Genomic DNA, 17,423 nt, shown 5'->3' on the forward strand with positions numbered 1-17,423 from the left:
AACAGAGGGACAGAGTTAGGGCTGCGGGGCCACAGGGGAACCATCTCTTGTCCTCACTCACCTGATCTCCCATCTCCAGGGCTTCGAGGATTTCAAGTTTCATCATGTCCACACCACCATTCCACACCCACAGACAAACCTACACACCGGGCCCCTATAAGACAAACGCACCCAAAATCCCTCGACAAGCCGAGTGATCTACACACATCTGAATCCAGCCACTCTTCAGGGGGGCTAGATGGTGGCACTTTAAAGGCACATAGGAAGACCCAGATATGGAGAAATCCTAGAGGTTTCAAGGCACAGAAGGGGGTCCAGTCGCCGGAGCCCAGAAAGGTAGGCAGGGGGCATAGGGAGCCCGCAGAGCTGGCACCACACAGGACCTAGTAGGCCTCGCACGGATTCTGGCCTTTGCTCTAAAAACCATGAGAAGTTAATGAAGCGCTGTGAGCAGTTCAGTAAAACACAGGTTTGCTTTTTCAAAAAATTACTTTAGGAAGCCTTAAGAAGCAGTGAGTATAATTATAGGAGTCCTGAGTTAGATGGGGCTTCCCTGGTGGATCAAATGTAAAGAATCTGCCCACAATGCATGAGACTTGGGTTTGATCCCTGGATTGGGAAGATCCCCTGGAGAAGGAAATGGCAACCCAGTCCAGTATTCTTGCCTGGAGAATCCCATGGACAGAGGAACCTGGCGGGCTACAGTCCATGGGATTGCGATGAGTCGGACACAACTGAGCAACTAACACTTCAGCAGAGTTAGATATAATTTAATAATAGTTCAGTCCCCAAATTAAAGTTATTATAGGAGAGACCAGCACTTAATTTTAATATTAATACATGGAATTAGTTTTCTATAAAGGACTGAGAGGAATCACATTTATAGCAGGTGGGATATTTCGGAAAAATCTGGCACTGGGTGCATTATACACAAACGTACATCCTAACATTATACAAACCAGGAAACAGATGTTGCATACCTCAATAGCAGTGCTAGAACATGGAGTCTGAGGCTGGAGTTTTGAAATGTTTCCCAGGGTGTGGGGTTTGGGGAGTAGACATTTTCAAAACCTAAAGTTTTACAAGTCAATACTGAAATTGTCACAGAGAGGGAAGAATGGGCACTTTTCTTAACTTTACTTGTACATCTGCATTGGAAAGCCCAATACAGGCAGACCTCATTTTATTGAGCTTTTCTTTATTGCACTTTGCAGATACTATGGGGGGGGGGGGTTGTTTGTTTACAAATTGAAGGTTTATGGCAACCCTGCATCGAACAAGTTATCAGCACCATTTTTCCAACAGCATTGGCTTACTCTGCAGTTCAAGCTGTTTCATTATTACTATCTTTGTTATGGTCATCCATGATCAGTGATCTCTGACATTATTACAAAAGATTACGATTCATTGAAGATCATGATGTTTAGCATTTGTGGCAATAAAGTATTTCCTAATTAAGATATGCACATTGTTTTTTAGACATAATGCTATTGCACACGTGACAGACTACAGGATAGTGTAAACCTAACCTTCATACGCACTGGGAAACCAACAACTCATATGACTCGCTTTACTGCATGGGTCTGGAATGAACCCACAACATGTCTGAGGTCTGTCTGTATCCCTGAGATTACACCTGCAGCAAGAAGGGAGTGAACAGGTTCTCTCAAAGTAAGACTGTTGCATTTTCCAACCGAGTGCTTAGAAGTACCATGAATTTTCAGTCACGGTTCGGCATAAAGCCAGCACTTTCCATCTTCATGAATAACCTAGAACCCCACTGAATTTCTCTCCTTCCTTCCTCAGGCTTCTGCTCTTTGCCTTTCTTCATGCCTGTGCCTGCCTTTCGGGACCCCATCTACTCTGAGTTTCCAGTTGAGAGGGACAGCCTTGCAGAGGCAGGGAGATTCATACTCATTCTGTTCTTCCAACCTACTTTCCTCCTGATGACCAGAAACTTCTTGGTCTCTGTAAAGACTGTACGACCCCCAAGGAGTATTTTTCACACTTTACATCATTCCATTTCCCTTCAAGTGAGCAAAAAGACTTCTTGTCATTTGGAGAGGAAAACAAAAATCTTAGTGTAATTTTGTGCTTCTTGCTCCCATATAAAGGTGTGGTGTGGGTGGCAATATTTGCATCTAGCTCATTTTGGAACAATTAATATGGCATTCTCCTAGCTCCGCCAAGGCCTCCACCCTGTGCAGGGCTTCTGTAACTCTCCAGGGAATGTAAGAATGTAATGGCTGTCATAGTCTTAGACACCAGGCACAGCCCCGCCCTGTGTCATGCGCGTCAAGTGACAGTTCAGGAAATTTTAATCTGGTCCAAATATGAACACTGGAATGCATCTTCTTGTTAAAACACTCGGCATAAAAGGCTCAGCCACGAATGTTAAACTATTTTAAGAAACCCTCCAAAACTAGTTCTGCATTCCCTTCAATGTCATTTGGTAGCGTCCAGAGATGCTGCACGATTGTACCCAAAATGGGGTTGTATGGTTTTCTGGCAAATTGGTTCTTTTCTTCCTGAATAAAAGGCTGAGAGGTACCATTTCATCACCCAAACCATTTGGTCCCTGGAATCCTTCCAGTCTCAGATACTCAGAGGCAGGTCTGGATGTGCAAAAAGTTTGCATACATTTGTAGAAGAGAGTTTCTCCCAAGGGTAATTGTTGGAAGAACTACCTTAACAAGATCCATTCCAAGCCTCACCTGTGATAAGAAATGCAGGATAACCTCTCATGCTCCTCCACGGACCCAACCTCTGCTTCATCATCAGTCATGCCTTGTGCATCAACAAGGTCAGCATCACCTGTTCCACTGGAATGTGGATTAAGTGATTCTTTGGTACCCGAGTGCTTTAGATGGTGTCCTGAGGTGCTGTGTTGTTGGCACTGAGATAGATCTAGAGGAACCTATTAGACGCTTTGGGGTTGAGCTAATTTGATGGAACCATCAGCATCAGAGCATCCATCATTGCTTAAAGGAGAGATACTGGGACGGTGTCTGGAGACAACTTAGCAGCCCCGGAAGGAGTCAGGCTGCTCCTTGGTGAAGAGTGCCCACTGCCTGAGTGCCCACTGCCTGCCCTACTGGCGCAGGACCCTGATGACATCTCAGGGTAGCTAATAGAGGTCCAGCTGGTGGGGAAGACGGATAGAGCTCTGACTTCCACAACCGAGCAGGCTCTAGAGGTAAGATGAGCTGAGAAGGGTTGTGATGACCACAGGTTTGAAGGGAGCATGTGGACCTACTGGGTTAACAGCACTTGAGCAACCTTCAGCCACACAAGGCAGAGCCTCGATGATTCCACCACTCGACTTTGATGTTTTCAATTCACTTTCTCTGTTCATCATCTTTGCAGTTTTGAAACACATCAATAAAAACCTTGTACTGTTCTGTTAAGATTTGTAGAGGAGCGTGTGTGTTTGTGTGTTAGTCACTCAGTCATGTCTGCCTCTTTGCCACCCCGATTCCACCATGCGACTTGAGGTTTTCAATTCGCTTTCTCTGTTCATCATCTTTGCAGTTTTGAAACATATCATTAAAAACCTTGTACTGTTCTGTTACAATTTGTAAAGGAGTGTGTGTGTTAGTTACTCAGTTGTGTCTGACTCTTTGCCACCCCATGGACTGTAGTCCACCAGGCTCCTCTGTCCATGGAATTTCCCAGGCAAGAATATTGGAGTGGGTTTCCATTCCCTACTCCAGGGAATCTTACTGACTCAGGGATCAAACCCAGATCTCCTGCATTGCAGGCAGGTTCATTGCCAACTGAGCCACCAGGGAAGCAGGTGGCTTCCAGGGAATGTAGAGAAGCATCAGCTTCTGTAAAGTTCCTATCAAAATCTTAGACACTAGGAGCACATCCTGAATCCAGATGCCCAGATGAAAGGCAGAGAAAAGAGCGACATTCCTGCCCACGGCCTGCCTCCAGGCACCAGGGACCCAGATTTGCAAAGGAGCAACTACTGCCAAGGCCAGTCTGGATTTTTGCCTCCAGTCATGGAGAGAATGAGGGGAAGAGTCAGAAATAGAGCAGACTTCCTGTATCCCTATAAGATCCACCCTCAGCCTGGTCCCCAACGCCCTTCCCTCATCCTTCTCCATCCCTCACAGCTTCACCCTCCCCATACCAACAGGCAGACGGAAGCTTCTCCTCTGAGCTCCCAATTTGACAAAAGAGTTTGGCTTCAGTGCAGGGGTGAGTCACTCTCATCTGCTGCTAGTCGCCCATGTCACACCAACCAGGCACTGAGTCCTAAGGTCTGGCTGTGGGGTTGATGTTGGCTTTCAGGCTTTCCATAGAGGTAACCAACCTACTGCACCCTGGCCAACAGGTGCTGAGGCAGGGAGAGTAGTAGAAACACAGAAAGAAAGCAGTTTACAACTACAACAGGAAAGCAGAAATGTTTTAAAATTAAAAGAGCTGAAACGCTGGAATGCTGTGTTTATGAAGGGGATGAATGGTTCCCCAGGGGGGATGGTTCTGAAAGTCTACAGGCCAATTACAAGGATGAATAAGAACTCTAAACATGCAATCAGGGGCTGATAGAGAAAGGGAAGGGTGAAATGGAGTGGCTTCTGAATGGGCTGCTGCTGCTAAGTCGCTTCAGTCGTGTCCAACTCTGTGCGACCCCATAGACGGCAGCCCACCAGGCTCCCCTGTCCCTGGGATTCTCCAGGCAAGAACACTGGAGTGGGTTGCCATTTCCTTCTCCAGTGCATGAAAGTGAAAAGTGAAAGTGAAGTCGATCAGTCATGTCCGACTCTTCGCGACCCCATGGACTGCAGCCTACCAGGCTCCTCCGTCCATGGGATTTCCCAGGCAAGAGTACTGGAGTGGGGTGCCATTGCCTTCTCCATCTGTGTGGGCAGGCAGCATCAAAGCTCACTCAACTATGAAGGAGGAGGCTGAAGGTGTGAGTTTAGAGCAGGGCTCCTCAGCGTGGGCACAGTGGTTATTTGGGGCTGGATAGTTCTGTTGTGATGGCTGTCTTGTGTACTATAGGACATCTGACACCCTCCCCCCAACCAAGGACAACCCAAAATGTCCCCAGATGTTGCCAAATATCTCCTGCAGAACAAAATTGCCCCCAGTCAAGGACCATTGGCTCAGGGGTTGAGCTCAGTGAAGATGCGGTGGTCCCAAGCTCAGGTCCACTCAGCGTCATGGGCAGGCCCATCTCATGATCACGACTGAATCCCCTTCCTCTCCAGCAGCCATCACTGAGTAGTAACCTGCCTCCACAGATTCTGAACACTGACAGAACTAGTGTATTTCAGAGGAAAAAAAGGTGACTTGCTGTACCAGCGAGAAGAGAGCAGGCCTGCTTTTAAAGCCACCAGAACTGACCTGTAGAGATATACCCCAGAATTCCTCTCACTCACTTTGGATTTCCAGACAAGTATCCAGTGTGCCAGCATGCCATCCTAGGTGCCAGCCGCTGGCAGCCAGAGCAGCTACCCAATGAGCTCCACGGGCTGCCTCTCACCTGAGAGCCTGGCCAGAGCTGTGCCCTCTGTTAGGGGAATCACACAGACTGAAACCACCCATCCTGGCCAGGAACCATAGGAACCAATCGCGTGAGTTACTTTACGACAGGAGGTCCTGGTAAGGAACACGGAACAAGCCACCATTAAACTGAAGAGTTTGGGAAAAGGTCAAAAGGAGACGCCACATGTCCGACTGCCTCCCAGAATCCTTTTCGCTGGCATCCATCTTGGCTGAGCAATGTTTGCTTCAGCAGCAAGAACCCTGGGTCAGAATGACTGGCCAGAGACAGCCCAGAAACTAATCCCACCCCCACAAGACCCGAGACTGAGAGTCTCGTGGCAGAGCAGTTCTCCTGGGTTCCCTCACCCTGCTAGAGACAGCCCAGAAACTAATCCCACCCCATAAGACCCGAGACTGTGAGCCTCGTGGCGGAGCAGTTCTCCTGGGTTCCCTTACCCTACCAGAGACAACCCAGAAACTAATCCCACCCCATAAGACCCGAGACTGTGAGCCTCGTGGCGGAGCAGTTCTCCTGGGTTCCCTTACCCTACCAGAGACAACCCAGAAACTAATCCCACCCCCATAAGACCCGAGACTGCGAGCCTCGTGGCAGAGCAGTTCTCCTGGGTTCCCTCACCCTACCAGAGACAGCCCAGAAACTAATCCCACCCCATAAGACCCGAGACTGCAAGCCTCGTGGCAGAGAAGTTCCCCTGGGTTCCCTCACCCTACCAGAGACAGCCCAGAAACTAATCCCACCCCCATAAGACCCAAGACTGCAAGCCTCGTGGCAGAGAAGTTCCCCTGGGTTCCCTCACCCTACCAGAGACAGCCCAGAAACTAATCCCACCCCCATAAGACCCGAGACTGCGAGCCTCATGGCAGAGCAGTCCTCCTGGGTTCCCTTACCCTACCAGAGACAACCCAGAAACTAATCCCACCCCCATAAGACCCGAGACTGTGAGCCTCGTGGCAGAGAAGTTCTCCTGGGTTCCCTTACCCTACTGCTCTCCGCCCGGGCGCCCCTTCCCAATAAAGTCTCTTGTGCTGTCAGCACGTGTGTCTCCTCGGACAATTCATTTCCAAGTGTTAGACAAGAGCCCACTGTCAGGCCCCAGATGGGGTCCCTGTTCACGCAACACCTCCACCTGCAATGACCATCTTCCCTGTACACTCCGCATCCTTCGGGGCCAGGTCTAGGACCCCTTCTTCCAGAAGTATCCTTCCTCAGAACTGCTGTCAGGCTCCCCCCACCATACTGTCGTGGCATCTCCCTCTCCTACTAGACTGTGAGCCCCTAACGCGCAGCTCTGGTCTCACTTGCCTCCATCCCCTCCATGACCGCTGGCTCAGGGCTGGCTCCCAGGGGTGCTGCTGAGTGACCACGCCCCCTGCATACCAACTACCCCTGCTACCCCTGCTGAGGCCCGGGCACCAGCAGGAAAACCTGAGTCTTCACACTGCACTCCCCCTCCCCTTTGACCCCAGTGGGCACTGAGACCTGCCCAAGGCCCACCTCCCCCCTCCCTTCCCTTCTGCCTCCTCCCACCCATCCTCGGCCAACCTCACATGTGAGTCCCCCAAGGTCTCCAAAGGAAAGGGAATGCTTTCTCTCAACCTCACAACAGCTCAGGGAAGGCACCATTATACCCAATCGATGGATGGGAAATGGAGGTCTAGACGGAGCCAGACCTGGAAGTCATGCCACGTGGCAGTGGCAGAGCCAGGACTCAGTTGGGGCCTCCAGACTCCCGTTCAGTGCTGTGCATCATGGTGTCACATATCCCATGAACAAGGAACACCATGGGCACTTGTGCCTGTGGGCTGCAGAGAGGGGACTCAGAAGAGCGGGGCTGGGTGGCAGGAGCACCCAGGGAACCCTCCCTCAGCAGGTGAGAGGCACTGTGAAGACGGCACCGAGGCAAGAAGGGTGTTTGCAGAGATTCCTCAGGCCGTAGCGGGGAGCAGCAGAGGGAGGTGAGTGCTCAGCTACAGCCCCTCAAAGGCACCGTCCCAGCTGAAATTACATTTTCCATTTTTCGTCTGATCCTCCAAACAGAAACATCTGTGACCCAGCCCCAGGCCCCAGTTATGAGTTCTTTCCTCTTTTCTCTGGCCTGTTGACAACCGTTTCATTTTCTCTTCCTCATTCTACTGAGGCTGGAAGCTTGAGAGAAGTTACTGTGTGCGCCTTGTTTGGAAATGACCATAAATCAGGCTTTTTTTTTTTTTGGCTGAGATGGTTAGAGAACAGAGGAGGGAGAAGGGTAGGGGACAGACACAAGCAAAGGTAACAGGAGATTCTCTGAGGCCGAGGCATGCGTACACTAGAGAGTGGAGATGGTCCGGGACCTGGGGTGGATTCCAATTAGGATGCTCTTCTCCAAAGTCTGGCAGTCTAGTTTTGTGCAATGTCACCATGGCAACAAAGCCAGGTGGCGGGAAGTCACCCTGCCCGTTCAGTGACCTTCCACTGGGCTGGGACAGCATGGGCCTAAGATCCAGGCCCTGCACCGCTCTTGACTCGGGGTGTGGCCTGGGGCCAGACCCCAACCCTAGAGAACCCTGTCCGTAGAAGGAAGGGCCATGTCAGATGTTGTCCAAGGGCCTTTCTGTGGATCCAAGCAAGCTGCCAGATGGCTAGGCATGTGGCGTGCCTCGTGCGGGTTAGTGTGAGTGTCAGAGGCTCTTACGGGGCAACAAGACCTGAGTCTGAGGGTAGGCAGTGCGTCTCTTCCTGGATTACAACAGAGTTGATTCTGAACTTGACTTCTGTCCATTTGTGAACTCTGAGAGCAAGACACAAGTCTCATCCAGCTGTTTCTTGCATAGAGTCAACTCCAGAAGTTTCATGAGGTTGGAGTGATGATGGAGAAATCCCACCTGCCCTCAAGTTGGTCTATGCTGCCGTGAGAGCTCACTGCTTTCAGCAGGTGCTTGGACTCTAACTGGCCTTGGAAAGGACCTGAGCTCGGGCCATACCTGCTTTCTATCAAGGCAGCAGGATCTATCCCCCAAGAGGCCGGGCCCCAGCTCTAGTGGGTCTCGCTGACCTTGAAGGCCACTTTCCCAAGTTTCTCCCTTTGAGCTGTTTGAGAATCTGGGATGAAAACAAGATGCAAAGCCTTTGTAATCCAACCCCTTGGAACAGGATTCCAGGAGGCTGGGCCTGCTGTTTCCCATTACAGTGGTATGTTATCTGATGGGTACACAGGGGGAAAAATCCCACATTCCCTCTACTCACTCACCCACTCAGCTTTCCGGGAATGATGCTGGGAAAAGTCGTGCCATGTTAACTACCCAGAAGGACCCATTAGGGTAGAGCAAGTGATGGGAGATGTTGAACTGGTCTCAGCAAAGTCCATACAGGGGTGCAGCACTCAGACCTGGGGGGGGCGGGGGGCAGCCAGTGGAGCCAGGAAGGAAGTACCTCAGGGCCAGTGTGTCATAGCAGGCTAGACGCTGGAGGCTCAGCATCTCCCTTGACGTCTGACCCTCACCAGGCAGCCAGGGAGGGTGAGGGGGAGGTGGACACCACTCCCACCAGCCACCAGAGCATCAGTTCTCAAAGGGCTGCCCTAGAACAGCGGCACCTACAGCCTCTGGGAACTCGAGAAATGCAGATTCTCAGACCACATCCCAGGCAGACTGAATCAGAAACTCGGGGGTAGGGGTGGGGGGGTGCGGGATTTGTGTTTAACCACACCCCTCCAGGGGAGGCCCATTGAAGCCTGGGGACCACGCTCTAGAGCAAACCTTCTCTGTGAGGGAACAAACACAGACATGCTGGACCACTGATGCCCTCAGCCATCAGGGAGCTGTGTGGAGTCTGGGCCAACCAGGAGCCCCAGGCCAGCTGTCCCAAACCCTGTGTGGTGCCCACATATGATGATTTTCTATCTGTGACAAGCACTAAGGAGCTCTGCTGGAGGAGATGCCAGGACTCAGTCTGGCCCAGGCTGCTCCCGTGAGAGTGAGCAGGGACGGACGAGGGCGGGGCAGGGACTCAGCCTGGACCGCCTGCCCCAGGCCAAGGGCTCAGGGCAGCCTCTCCAGATCATTTCACATGCCGTCATTTCACTGGTTCATTCCAGGGCTCGTGGCCCCACCCCAGAGCAGGGGTAGGTCCTGGGAGGAGACAGCTAACAGAAGAGGGAGAGGAGACTCAGGCCCACGTTCACACTTGGATATCTCTGGACTGACCAGAGCCCCAAGTCATTCTCAAGCACTTGTCAATCAGGGCTGAGCCTACAAAGCCCAATCCCTGGACCCCTGGGAGGCACCTGGTAAGCCGAGTTCTACAGCAGAAGCATTCTCAGGAAAGGAAGAGTTACTCCAGAGAGGGTCAGCGGAGAGGCTCGGGAAGTGGGCCACCAGGGGGGCTGCAGAGACAGACTCTCCTGAAGAGGCCTTCAGAGAAAGGGCCCAGGGGTTTGGAGGTGGGCAGAGCCTGTGTCCAGGGCGCAGTCCGGAGCCCCGCTGGGCAGACTCTCCTGCAGGAAGGATAACCGGTGGCCCCCCACCCAGTCCTGCAGGAGGCGCCAAGGTCTGTGTCACCTCCTTCCCCCGCTGCTGCCCATCTCTCATCACTCCGAATGAGTGGCCCTTTGTACATGAAAGGAAAGCGGGCTGCGTGTGCCTTTAATCCTCCCGACGAAAGAAATGCCGGCGCATGACCCCACAGGAATGCTCCACCCCAGCCCGGCGGGCAGGCAGGTGGACAGATGAGCAGATGGACGCATGAGTGGGGGACAAGGCAGATGTCCCCACACCTCCTCTATGTCCCTTCCTGTGTCTGTGGAGCCTACTTTCTCTCCTCAGCTCCATTAAGGGCTCACTGGCTTTTGGGTGGCTGAGCAGCAGCCCTAGGTGAGCCCCCTGGATCTCAGGCGGTCAGAGACATGGGACCCCAGACATGGCCCACGTCCTCCACCCCAACCGCCACCACTTCACAAACAGGAAAACAGAGGTTCCGCCCAAGGTCACTGGGAGTCGTGAGCGGCTGAGACAATAATAACCAGGGCTGTGCAAGGCGCTTGGTGATGTCCTGGGTACTCTTCATGACAGCCGTGTGAGCCAGGCCTGGCCAGCAACCCCACTTTACAGACGACAAAGTGAGGCACAGACAGAAGTCCAATGGCTCACTGACAGAAAGCGGCAAGGTCGGGATCCAAACTCTGGGACCCACGCTGGCAAGTTCTCCAGCTCCCCTGCTGGGATCCGGGTCTCCTCCCTCCCGGCCTGCCCCTCCCATGGCACCCTGAGGCCTCTGAGTCACCGCCCAGAGGCTCTGCAAAGGGTCAGCCTGAGCGCTGGCAATTCCCCCTGCCTCCCTGCCGCAGAGCCACCCCAGCTCTGGGCCTGGCCAGAGAACTCCTGAGCCAAGGGAGCCCCCTGGCCTGATCCCCAGGCTCCCTAAGACCGAGGGTGGGGTGAGAGGACTGGAGGACACCCACTGCCTTGGCGGCTCCAGGGTGCCTCCACTGGGTGTTCAGAGGGCCCCACCTGCACCAGCAGAAGGCCCAGGGCCGCCCCTCGCCAGCGCAAAGGCGTTGCTGCTCCAGGAGGCCGTGTCTGAGCACGCCCTGGCCAGGCCAGGTCTTCCTCGCTTCCGATCCTAGTCAAGCGCCCCGCCACCCCACCCCCGACACCACCAGGTAACCCCACCTGTTCCTCTTCCTTGGGGCCTAACAGTACTCACCAAATTTGGCAGCTGCTGCCTTGAATGAGGAGGGGTCTCAAGAGGCACCAACTCACCACCCCCACCACCTGACGCAGGGCATTTAACAAGCTGTCTGAAGACATGTCATCTCACAAATCACACGCTTCTCCCTGGGCTCCAGTGACCACAAAGTGTCACATATGAACCAGCGCCAAGCATTGAGTCTTTCCAGTCTGTAGGGGTCCTCCATTCCCCAGCACACACACCCCTCCTAGGGGGGGACAACCCAGAACCCATTCTCCTTCCTATAGGCCACCCCCCACCACTGCTGCCCCCCACCCCCCACCCCTCCACCACCACTCAGGCAAGGCTCCGAAGTCAGAGATGCGCCTGACTCACTTGGTTCTGATGCAGAGCTCAAGGGGAGGGACGAGGCCGTTGTCTCTGTCCTCAGGGACGGTCTGGGTGGTGTCTGGGGAGGGAGGGAGAGAGAGAGGCACACGGTCATCAGCCAGGCCCGGGCTCACCTGAGGTCAGCATCAACAACCCTACTCCTCGGACCTGACTCCTCGGACCTGAGTCCTCGGGCAGCTACCGCTCTTCTCTCATTTGGACCCTCCCTGGTTCCTGCCCGTCAGCTCTGACCCAGATACCACAGAACCTACTCACTGGCTTCCCATCTCCAGTCTCTACCCCACCCTCCTGCTCCACTTCAGCTACCAGAATAGTTTTTTCCAAAAACATATCTCATCCTATCACTCCCCTTGCTCCAAAACCTTCCATAGCTCCCCTTTGCCTGGAGAATAAAAACCCAAACTTGCTGGCATGATGCTCTTTCCTATGTAGTCTCCCCCTCACCTCCCACCCTTTAAGCCCACCATTTCTCAAGGCCCAGTGCTGGCCCCCTCCTGCAGGAGGCACTGCTCTTACTTGCCCTCTGACCCCCCAGTCCCAGCAGTTGAGTCTGCATTGTTCTCTGCCTGCCCTGAGTGGGCGTGCTAAGGCCGGCGTCCCCGACCAGTCTGGAGGTTCCCCGGTCGCACAGGATGGGTGGGGAGGTGGCGCACCGACGGTCAGCCGGATCTGCTCCTGCTGGTTGGCCAGGCCATCATAGTAGTATAGGTCGAAGAGCCGCTCAGCCCTCCAATCTCGCAGCAGCTCAAGCTGCTGGCTGAAGAGGACGCTGAAGTGGCTCTCGCTGCACACCACCCAGATGGGGAACCTCGGGGTCTTCAGGAAGCAGCCCACCTGGACAAGGGAGAGGGAGCAGATGGGGATACCCGATGCAATGTGCTACCCAGGGAAGCAGGTTGGCGCATCTTCTGTCCAAGCCCAGGCCTGGGCTGACCTCAGCGAGGCCCTGTGGGGGATCCCGGCCTGTGTATGCTGCTCACTGACACAGGGCTGTCCCTGCCCACTGAGCCCATCCCTCCCAGGGCCTTTGCCCCACAGACAGTCATAAGGAGATACCCCAGCCTGAAAGGCAGGTGTCACCCTCACCTCATCTCTGGTAGCAAGCTGGCATGTGGTGCTGCCCATCCTGCCACCGAAGGCCCCCACATGTCCAGCCCCTCTGCCCCCATCAATGACCTCCTAACCGGTTCTTCCTATACCCTCCCCTGCCCAGCCGCAGCCACACAGGGCCTCTCACCAGTCCTCAAACTAATCCAGCAGGGCAAGCCTCAGGCCTGCATCCTGTCCACGAGTACACCTCCCTTCTCCTTCAGGTCCTGCATCATCCGGACAACCCAGTCAGAGAGCACGCATCACGTCCCGCTTCTGGCTCCCGGGGTGAGGGTGGGAACTAGGTACCAAGTACCCACCCTCCTCTGCCACAGCGCATCCCTCTGCCCTACAACAGCGTGTCTGCCTGCCTCTTGCACGGACTATACACCCTTAGCAGCAGTGCGGGGAGTATCAGTTGACACAAGCAAACGTTTGATGACCGAAGGTCCTGGTGATTGAAACGGAACGTGAGCTAAGAATTCAGCTTGAAGAGAGGTGGGGCTGGAGCCAGGGGGAGAAGGGAAGGAGGGCCTCTGGGTGAGCATCAGTGGGTGATGCCAGGACAAATGTCCAGAGACCTTGAGGGAATGGCAGGCATCAGGGAAAAGCAGGGAAGGGGAGAATGATGGTGGAAGTTCCCAAGGAGGAAGTCCTTTGGAAAGTCCCCAGCAGAGGACCTTCATGGTAGAGGAGGGCTGCGGGCAAGGCAGATGCCCGGGACCAACGTCAGGGCCCTCCTGTTGTTGGATCTGCAAAGGGGAGAGGCGGGGCCCGGCCCCCACCCCACTCAGATGCGTGGCTGGCCCGCCCCTTGGTGGCCAGACTTGGACATGCTCTCTCCCTGTCACCTGTGATTCCCAACCCTGGGCCCTGGCTGCTTCAGTTCTGTACGTGCAATGGGCCAGGCTTGATTCGGCCTAATCCCCACCAGCCCCGGGGAGATGTTTGCACGCTCAGGTATTTACAGCCGCAGCCTGTGGATTAAGGAAAGAATGGGAATTATTTTTCCAGTGGGGAGATAGGCATACTTTCTCCGGGGCCCGTCCCAGAAGACTGGGCCTCCCAAAGCCCACCTGGAGCTGGCATGTCTCGGCCAGAGAGGCTGTGCTCTGGGGAAATGCCTGCTTGTGAACCTTCGACAGAGGGTAGCAGGGTGAACTGCACGAAGTCTTCACTTTCTCATTATCCAAGCACCCTGCCCACTCCCTATTTGGCCCTCACCCCAGCCCCCTGGGAACAGTAAAGTGTGACTACAGAGCTCCCTCCTTGGTGAGGGGGGTGGGGAATTCGTTGTCTTAAGGGACGTGGCTGGACGTGCCTAAAGTCCACTGCAAACCTGGCTTCCGTTCCAGTTAAAAGAGGCTTTTCTGGTGAGGGCATCACCTCGAACAGGGAGCCCTGCAGACTGGGAAGCCAGTGCTCGCTCACTGCAGGAAAAAGTGCCGTGCAGCCTGCCAGGAACCGGCGTCTGCAGAATCAGCCACCTTGAATTTTCCAGCAGAGGGACAAAAGGGCAGCTTGCCATCTAAGCAATGATCAAAAGATTAAGGGCAAAAAAAGCTGCCCGGGGAATTTATAAATGAGTTTTCTCATTCAGGAGCCCCTTCCAATTGGGTGACTTTTTTCCAAAGATGAAATTTGCTTCCTGTGGATTCTAGGGTAGCTGACCAAAGGCCTGGGGCAAGGAAGGAGGGTGGGGGCACATTTCCCGTCCCCCGGCACGGCCCCAGTGGGTGAACGTGCAGCACAATCTTCAGGGATTACAGTTGACCCTTGAACAACGTGGGCTTGAACCGTGTGGGTCCACTCATACATGGGTATTTTTCAATAGTAACTACTACAGTGTTACATGGCCGGTTGACTCTGGATGCAGAAGAATGGCGGATATGGAGGCCCTATGACGAATTATATGCAGATTAACCCCTGAGTGGCTCAAGGGTCAACTTGTAGTTTTAAATGGATTCTTGCATCTTTTGCAGGACAGAGGTATGTGAATGCCTCCAACCCATTCACGGACTGCCAGCTTTAAAGCCCTAATTCAAAAGGACCAACGTTTGACTTCAGGCAAAGTGACAGTCCGCCATCTCCAAGGATCGCATTCTTTCAACGGGACTTATACTTCAGTCCCAGGCATCAGTGGTGAAGGATCTCAGAACAGCCTTCCCTTGTGGGGCTACCCATGAATGAGGTGGAGACAGTAAACAAATAACCACACAGACACATTCGCACCACGTGTCACTGAATCTAAGACGCCGTGGGAGTCACCGTTAGTTGTGTGTCACTAAGAAAGAATACAGGCTGGCGGTTAAAGCCGGACGCATCATCAACCGCCACTATACATCAAAATCTCAGAAGTGTTCATGCGTGGGGCAAGTCTGCATCTCAAAAGCAATGAAATGGGATATGTAAAAGCAAGAGGAGGCCTGTGAAGCAAAGAATTAAGATTCTTGTGATGGAGAATGACAAGGTGGGCAGGGGACCACAAGAGGAGACCTCTACTGAGATAAGAGTGATGAGGTTAGGAAAGGCTTCCTCTTAGAAGTGACAGTGATGTCAAAACAGAAGGGTGGGAAAAGCAGGGACAGGATGTAGGGCCTTATCGATCAAGGTCTGGACTACATAGTCTCTGTATTAGTTTGCTAGAGTTGCGTAACAAAGTTCCACAGACTGAGCAGCTCAAACAACAGAAATTAATTTTCTCACAATTCTGAAGGCTGGCGGTCCCAGGTCAAGATGTCAAAGGGGTGGTCTCTTCTGAGGCCCCTCTCCTTGGCATGAAGATGGACAGCTTCTTCCCGTGTCTTCAAGTGGTCTGCCCTCAGCGTGTACCTGTGTCCCAACCTCTTCTTATAAGGACACTGGTCAGCTGGATTTGGGCCCAACCATCGGACTTCTTTCCCCTTTGCTACCTCTTTGATGGCCCTATCTCCAAGCATAGTCACATTCCAAGGTACTGCCAGCCAGGACTTCAACAAATCAATGCTGTGTTGAGGATCAGGGAGAAGACACGATTCAGCCCATAACAGTTTCAGAGGACTGGGAATCCATGGAAGGTTGTTAAGCAATGGAATAATGTGATCAATCAATCTACTCTTCTAAAGATCACACTGGCTTCAGAGAAGGAGCCCGATTGGAAGGAGATGGGGACAGGAGCCAGAGCCCAGCTGGGCTGACACAGGTATTCAGACCAGCGAGGCTGGTGGCTCAGACAGGGGTGAAAGAGGACTTGAGAAACAACTTAGGGTGGGAGCCCCGTGACTTCTTGATGGACTGGATGCACTCTTGGCTCAAGTAACTGGACAGATGGTGCTGTTTGTGGAGCTGGACAAAGGGGAGGAGGGTGGCAGATCTCTCCCTGCCAAGCTCAGTCTTTGCCCGGGTCCCTCCATGAAGGCAAGCAATGAACGTGACTTACAGATCGTGGGGAAGCCCTTAAGTGAAATTCCCTGTGCCGTGCTTTCCTCCCTGGCCTGTCAGTCCCCCATCGCCATGGCCACTGGGAGCCAGGAGGAGCTGGTCTTCCCAGTGCAGCCTAGCCTTCACATTGAGCCTGAGGATGGAGGGAGTAAGGGGAAGTCAGATGGGCCAGGCCAGTCCAGTTGTCATGGAGAACAAATTAGGTTCCCCAGGACACAGCCAGACTGGAGTGGGAAGGGTAGGGGCTCGTTACTTATGACAGGGGCGCATTTTTTGGCCCAGAGTTGCCTCTGCTTCTCCCAGGGCACGGGAGGAGTGTGGGTCACCTGACAGGACCTATCACCCCCCACAGACCCTCAAAGGGCCCAGAACTCGGGCTCCCAGCCAGAGTCTGCACCGAGAAGCCTGGGGATGGGCTGTGAGTGAAGGCAGGCCTGGCTTTGCCAGCTACATGAAAGAAAGGCTTCAGCCTTATCGGAACAGCTCTGCTGTGGACATCATTTCTAGGTTGCTCCAAATACCAGATCTTCCCCATAACAACATCTGGGCTGCCTGTTGGAAAAGACCAGGCCAGGCTGAGTGGGGGCCCTGGCTCTGGTTCCAGGTCTGGGCCTGCATGCTAAACCTCCTTGGATTCCTTCTGTTTGATGTGGCTAATCATGAGTTCTCTGGGGAACTCAGAACCAAAAGATGGAGGGTGGAGTTACAGGAGATGAAAGCACTCTGGTCAACTGCCAGGCCTCCACCTTCTCCTTCAGACGCCTGGTCCTCACAGAGCTCTGGGGAGAAGGAGAGAGGCCCAGGGTTCCTTCTTTAGCAAGGCCGCTGTCCCGAGGCAGAGGAGCAAACCACCCCTTGTTTCAGAGAGAGAGAGCACCCATCTCCAATCAAACAAACAGTGGGGGCTGGGGTGGGGGTGCCATGTAGATTTGAGGATTCGGATCATTGTAGGATCTGACTTTCTGCAATCAGCATTTTACTCCAAGGAAAGGATGACGCCCAACTGCTGTCCCTGTCAATTACCCCCAACAGACCAAAGGAAAATAGTTTACATTTTGACCAACACCCTCCACACAAAAGTGAGATCAGGGCTCCTAGTAAGCCTTGGGATTCTGTGAGCCTGGTCAAGATTACCTCTCAGCCCGTGGAATTTCGGCTGAATGCCTGCAGAGCCCACACAGGGTCCAAGGCTCAGGGTACCTGGTGCGTCTCATGGACCACATGGCTGCACTCCTGGGTGCTTTCCTGACATCAGCACATCTGAGAGTGAGTCACTCATTCTTTACTCCCCAAGTCTTTGGAACCCACGGGGTTGCTTCCTGTCTGTGCGGGTGAGGGG

At 53.5% G+C, this 17,423-nt stretch overlaps 1 protein-coding gene and 1 pseudogene across 1 annotated transcript in view; both read right to left on the minus strand.

The window, feature by feature from the left end:
- MINDY4 (MINDY lysine 48 deubiquitinase 4) overlaps positions 1-17,423 on the minus strand; it is a 118,456-nt gene that overhangs the window by 405 nt on the left and 100,628 nt on the right. The window contains 2 exon segments of the mRNA NM_001080319.3: positions 11,561-11,633; positions 12,229-12,409. Of these exon segments, the coding sequence (NP_001073788.2) occupies positions 11,561-11,633; positions 12,229-12,409 (254 nt within the window).
- On the minus strand, positions 2-11,539 carry LOC132345105 (oxysterol-binding protein-related protein 9-like; annotated as a pseudogene).

This window comes from Bos taurus, chromosome 4 (genome assembly GCF_002263795.3).
Source record: "Bos taurus isolate L1 Dominette 01449 registration number 42190680 breed Hereford chromosome 4, ARS-UCD2.0, whole genome shotgun sequence".
NCBI classification, from domain to species: Eukaryota; Metazoa; Chordata; class Mammalia; order Artiodactyla; family Bovidae; genus Bos; species Bos taurus.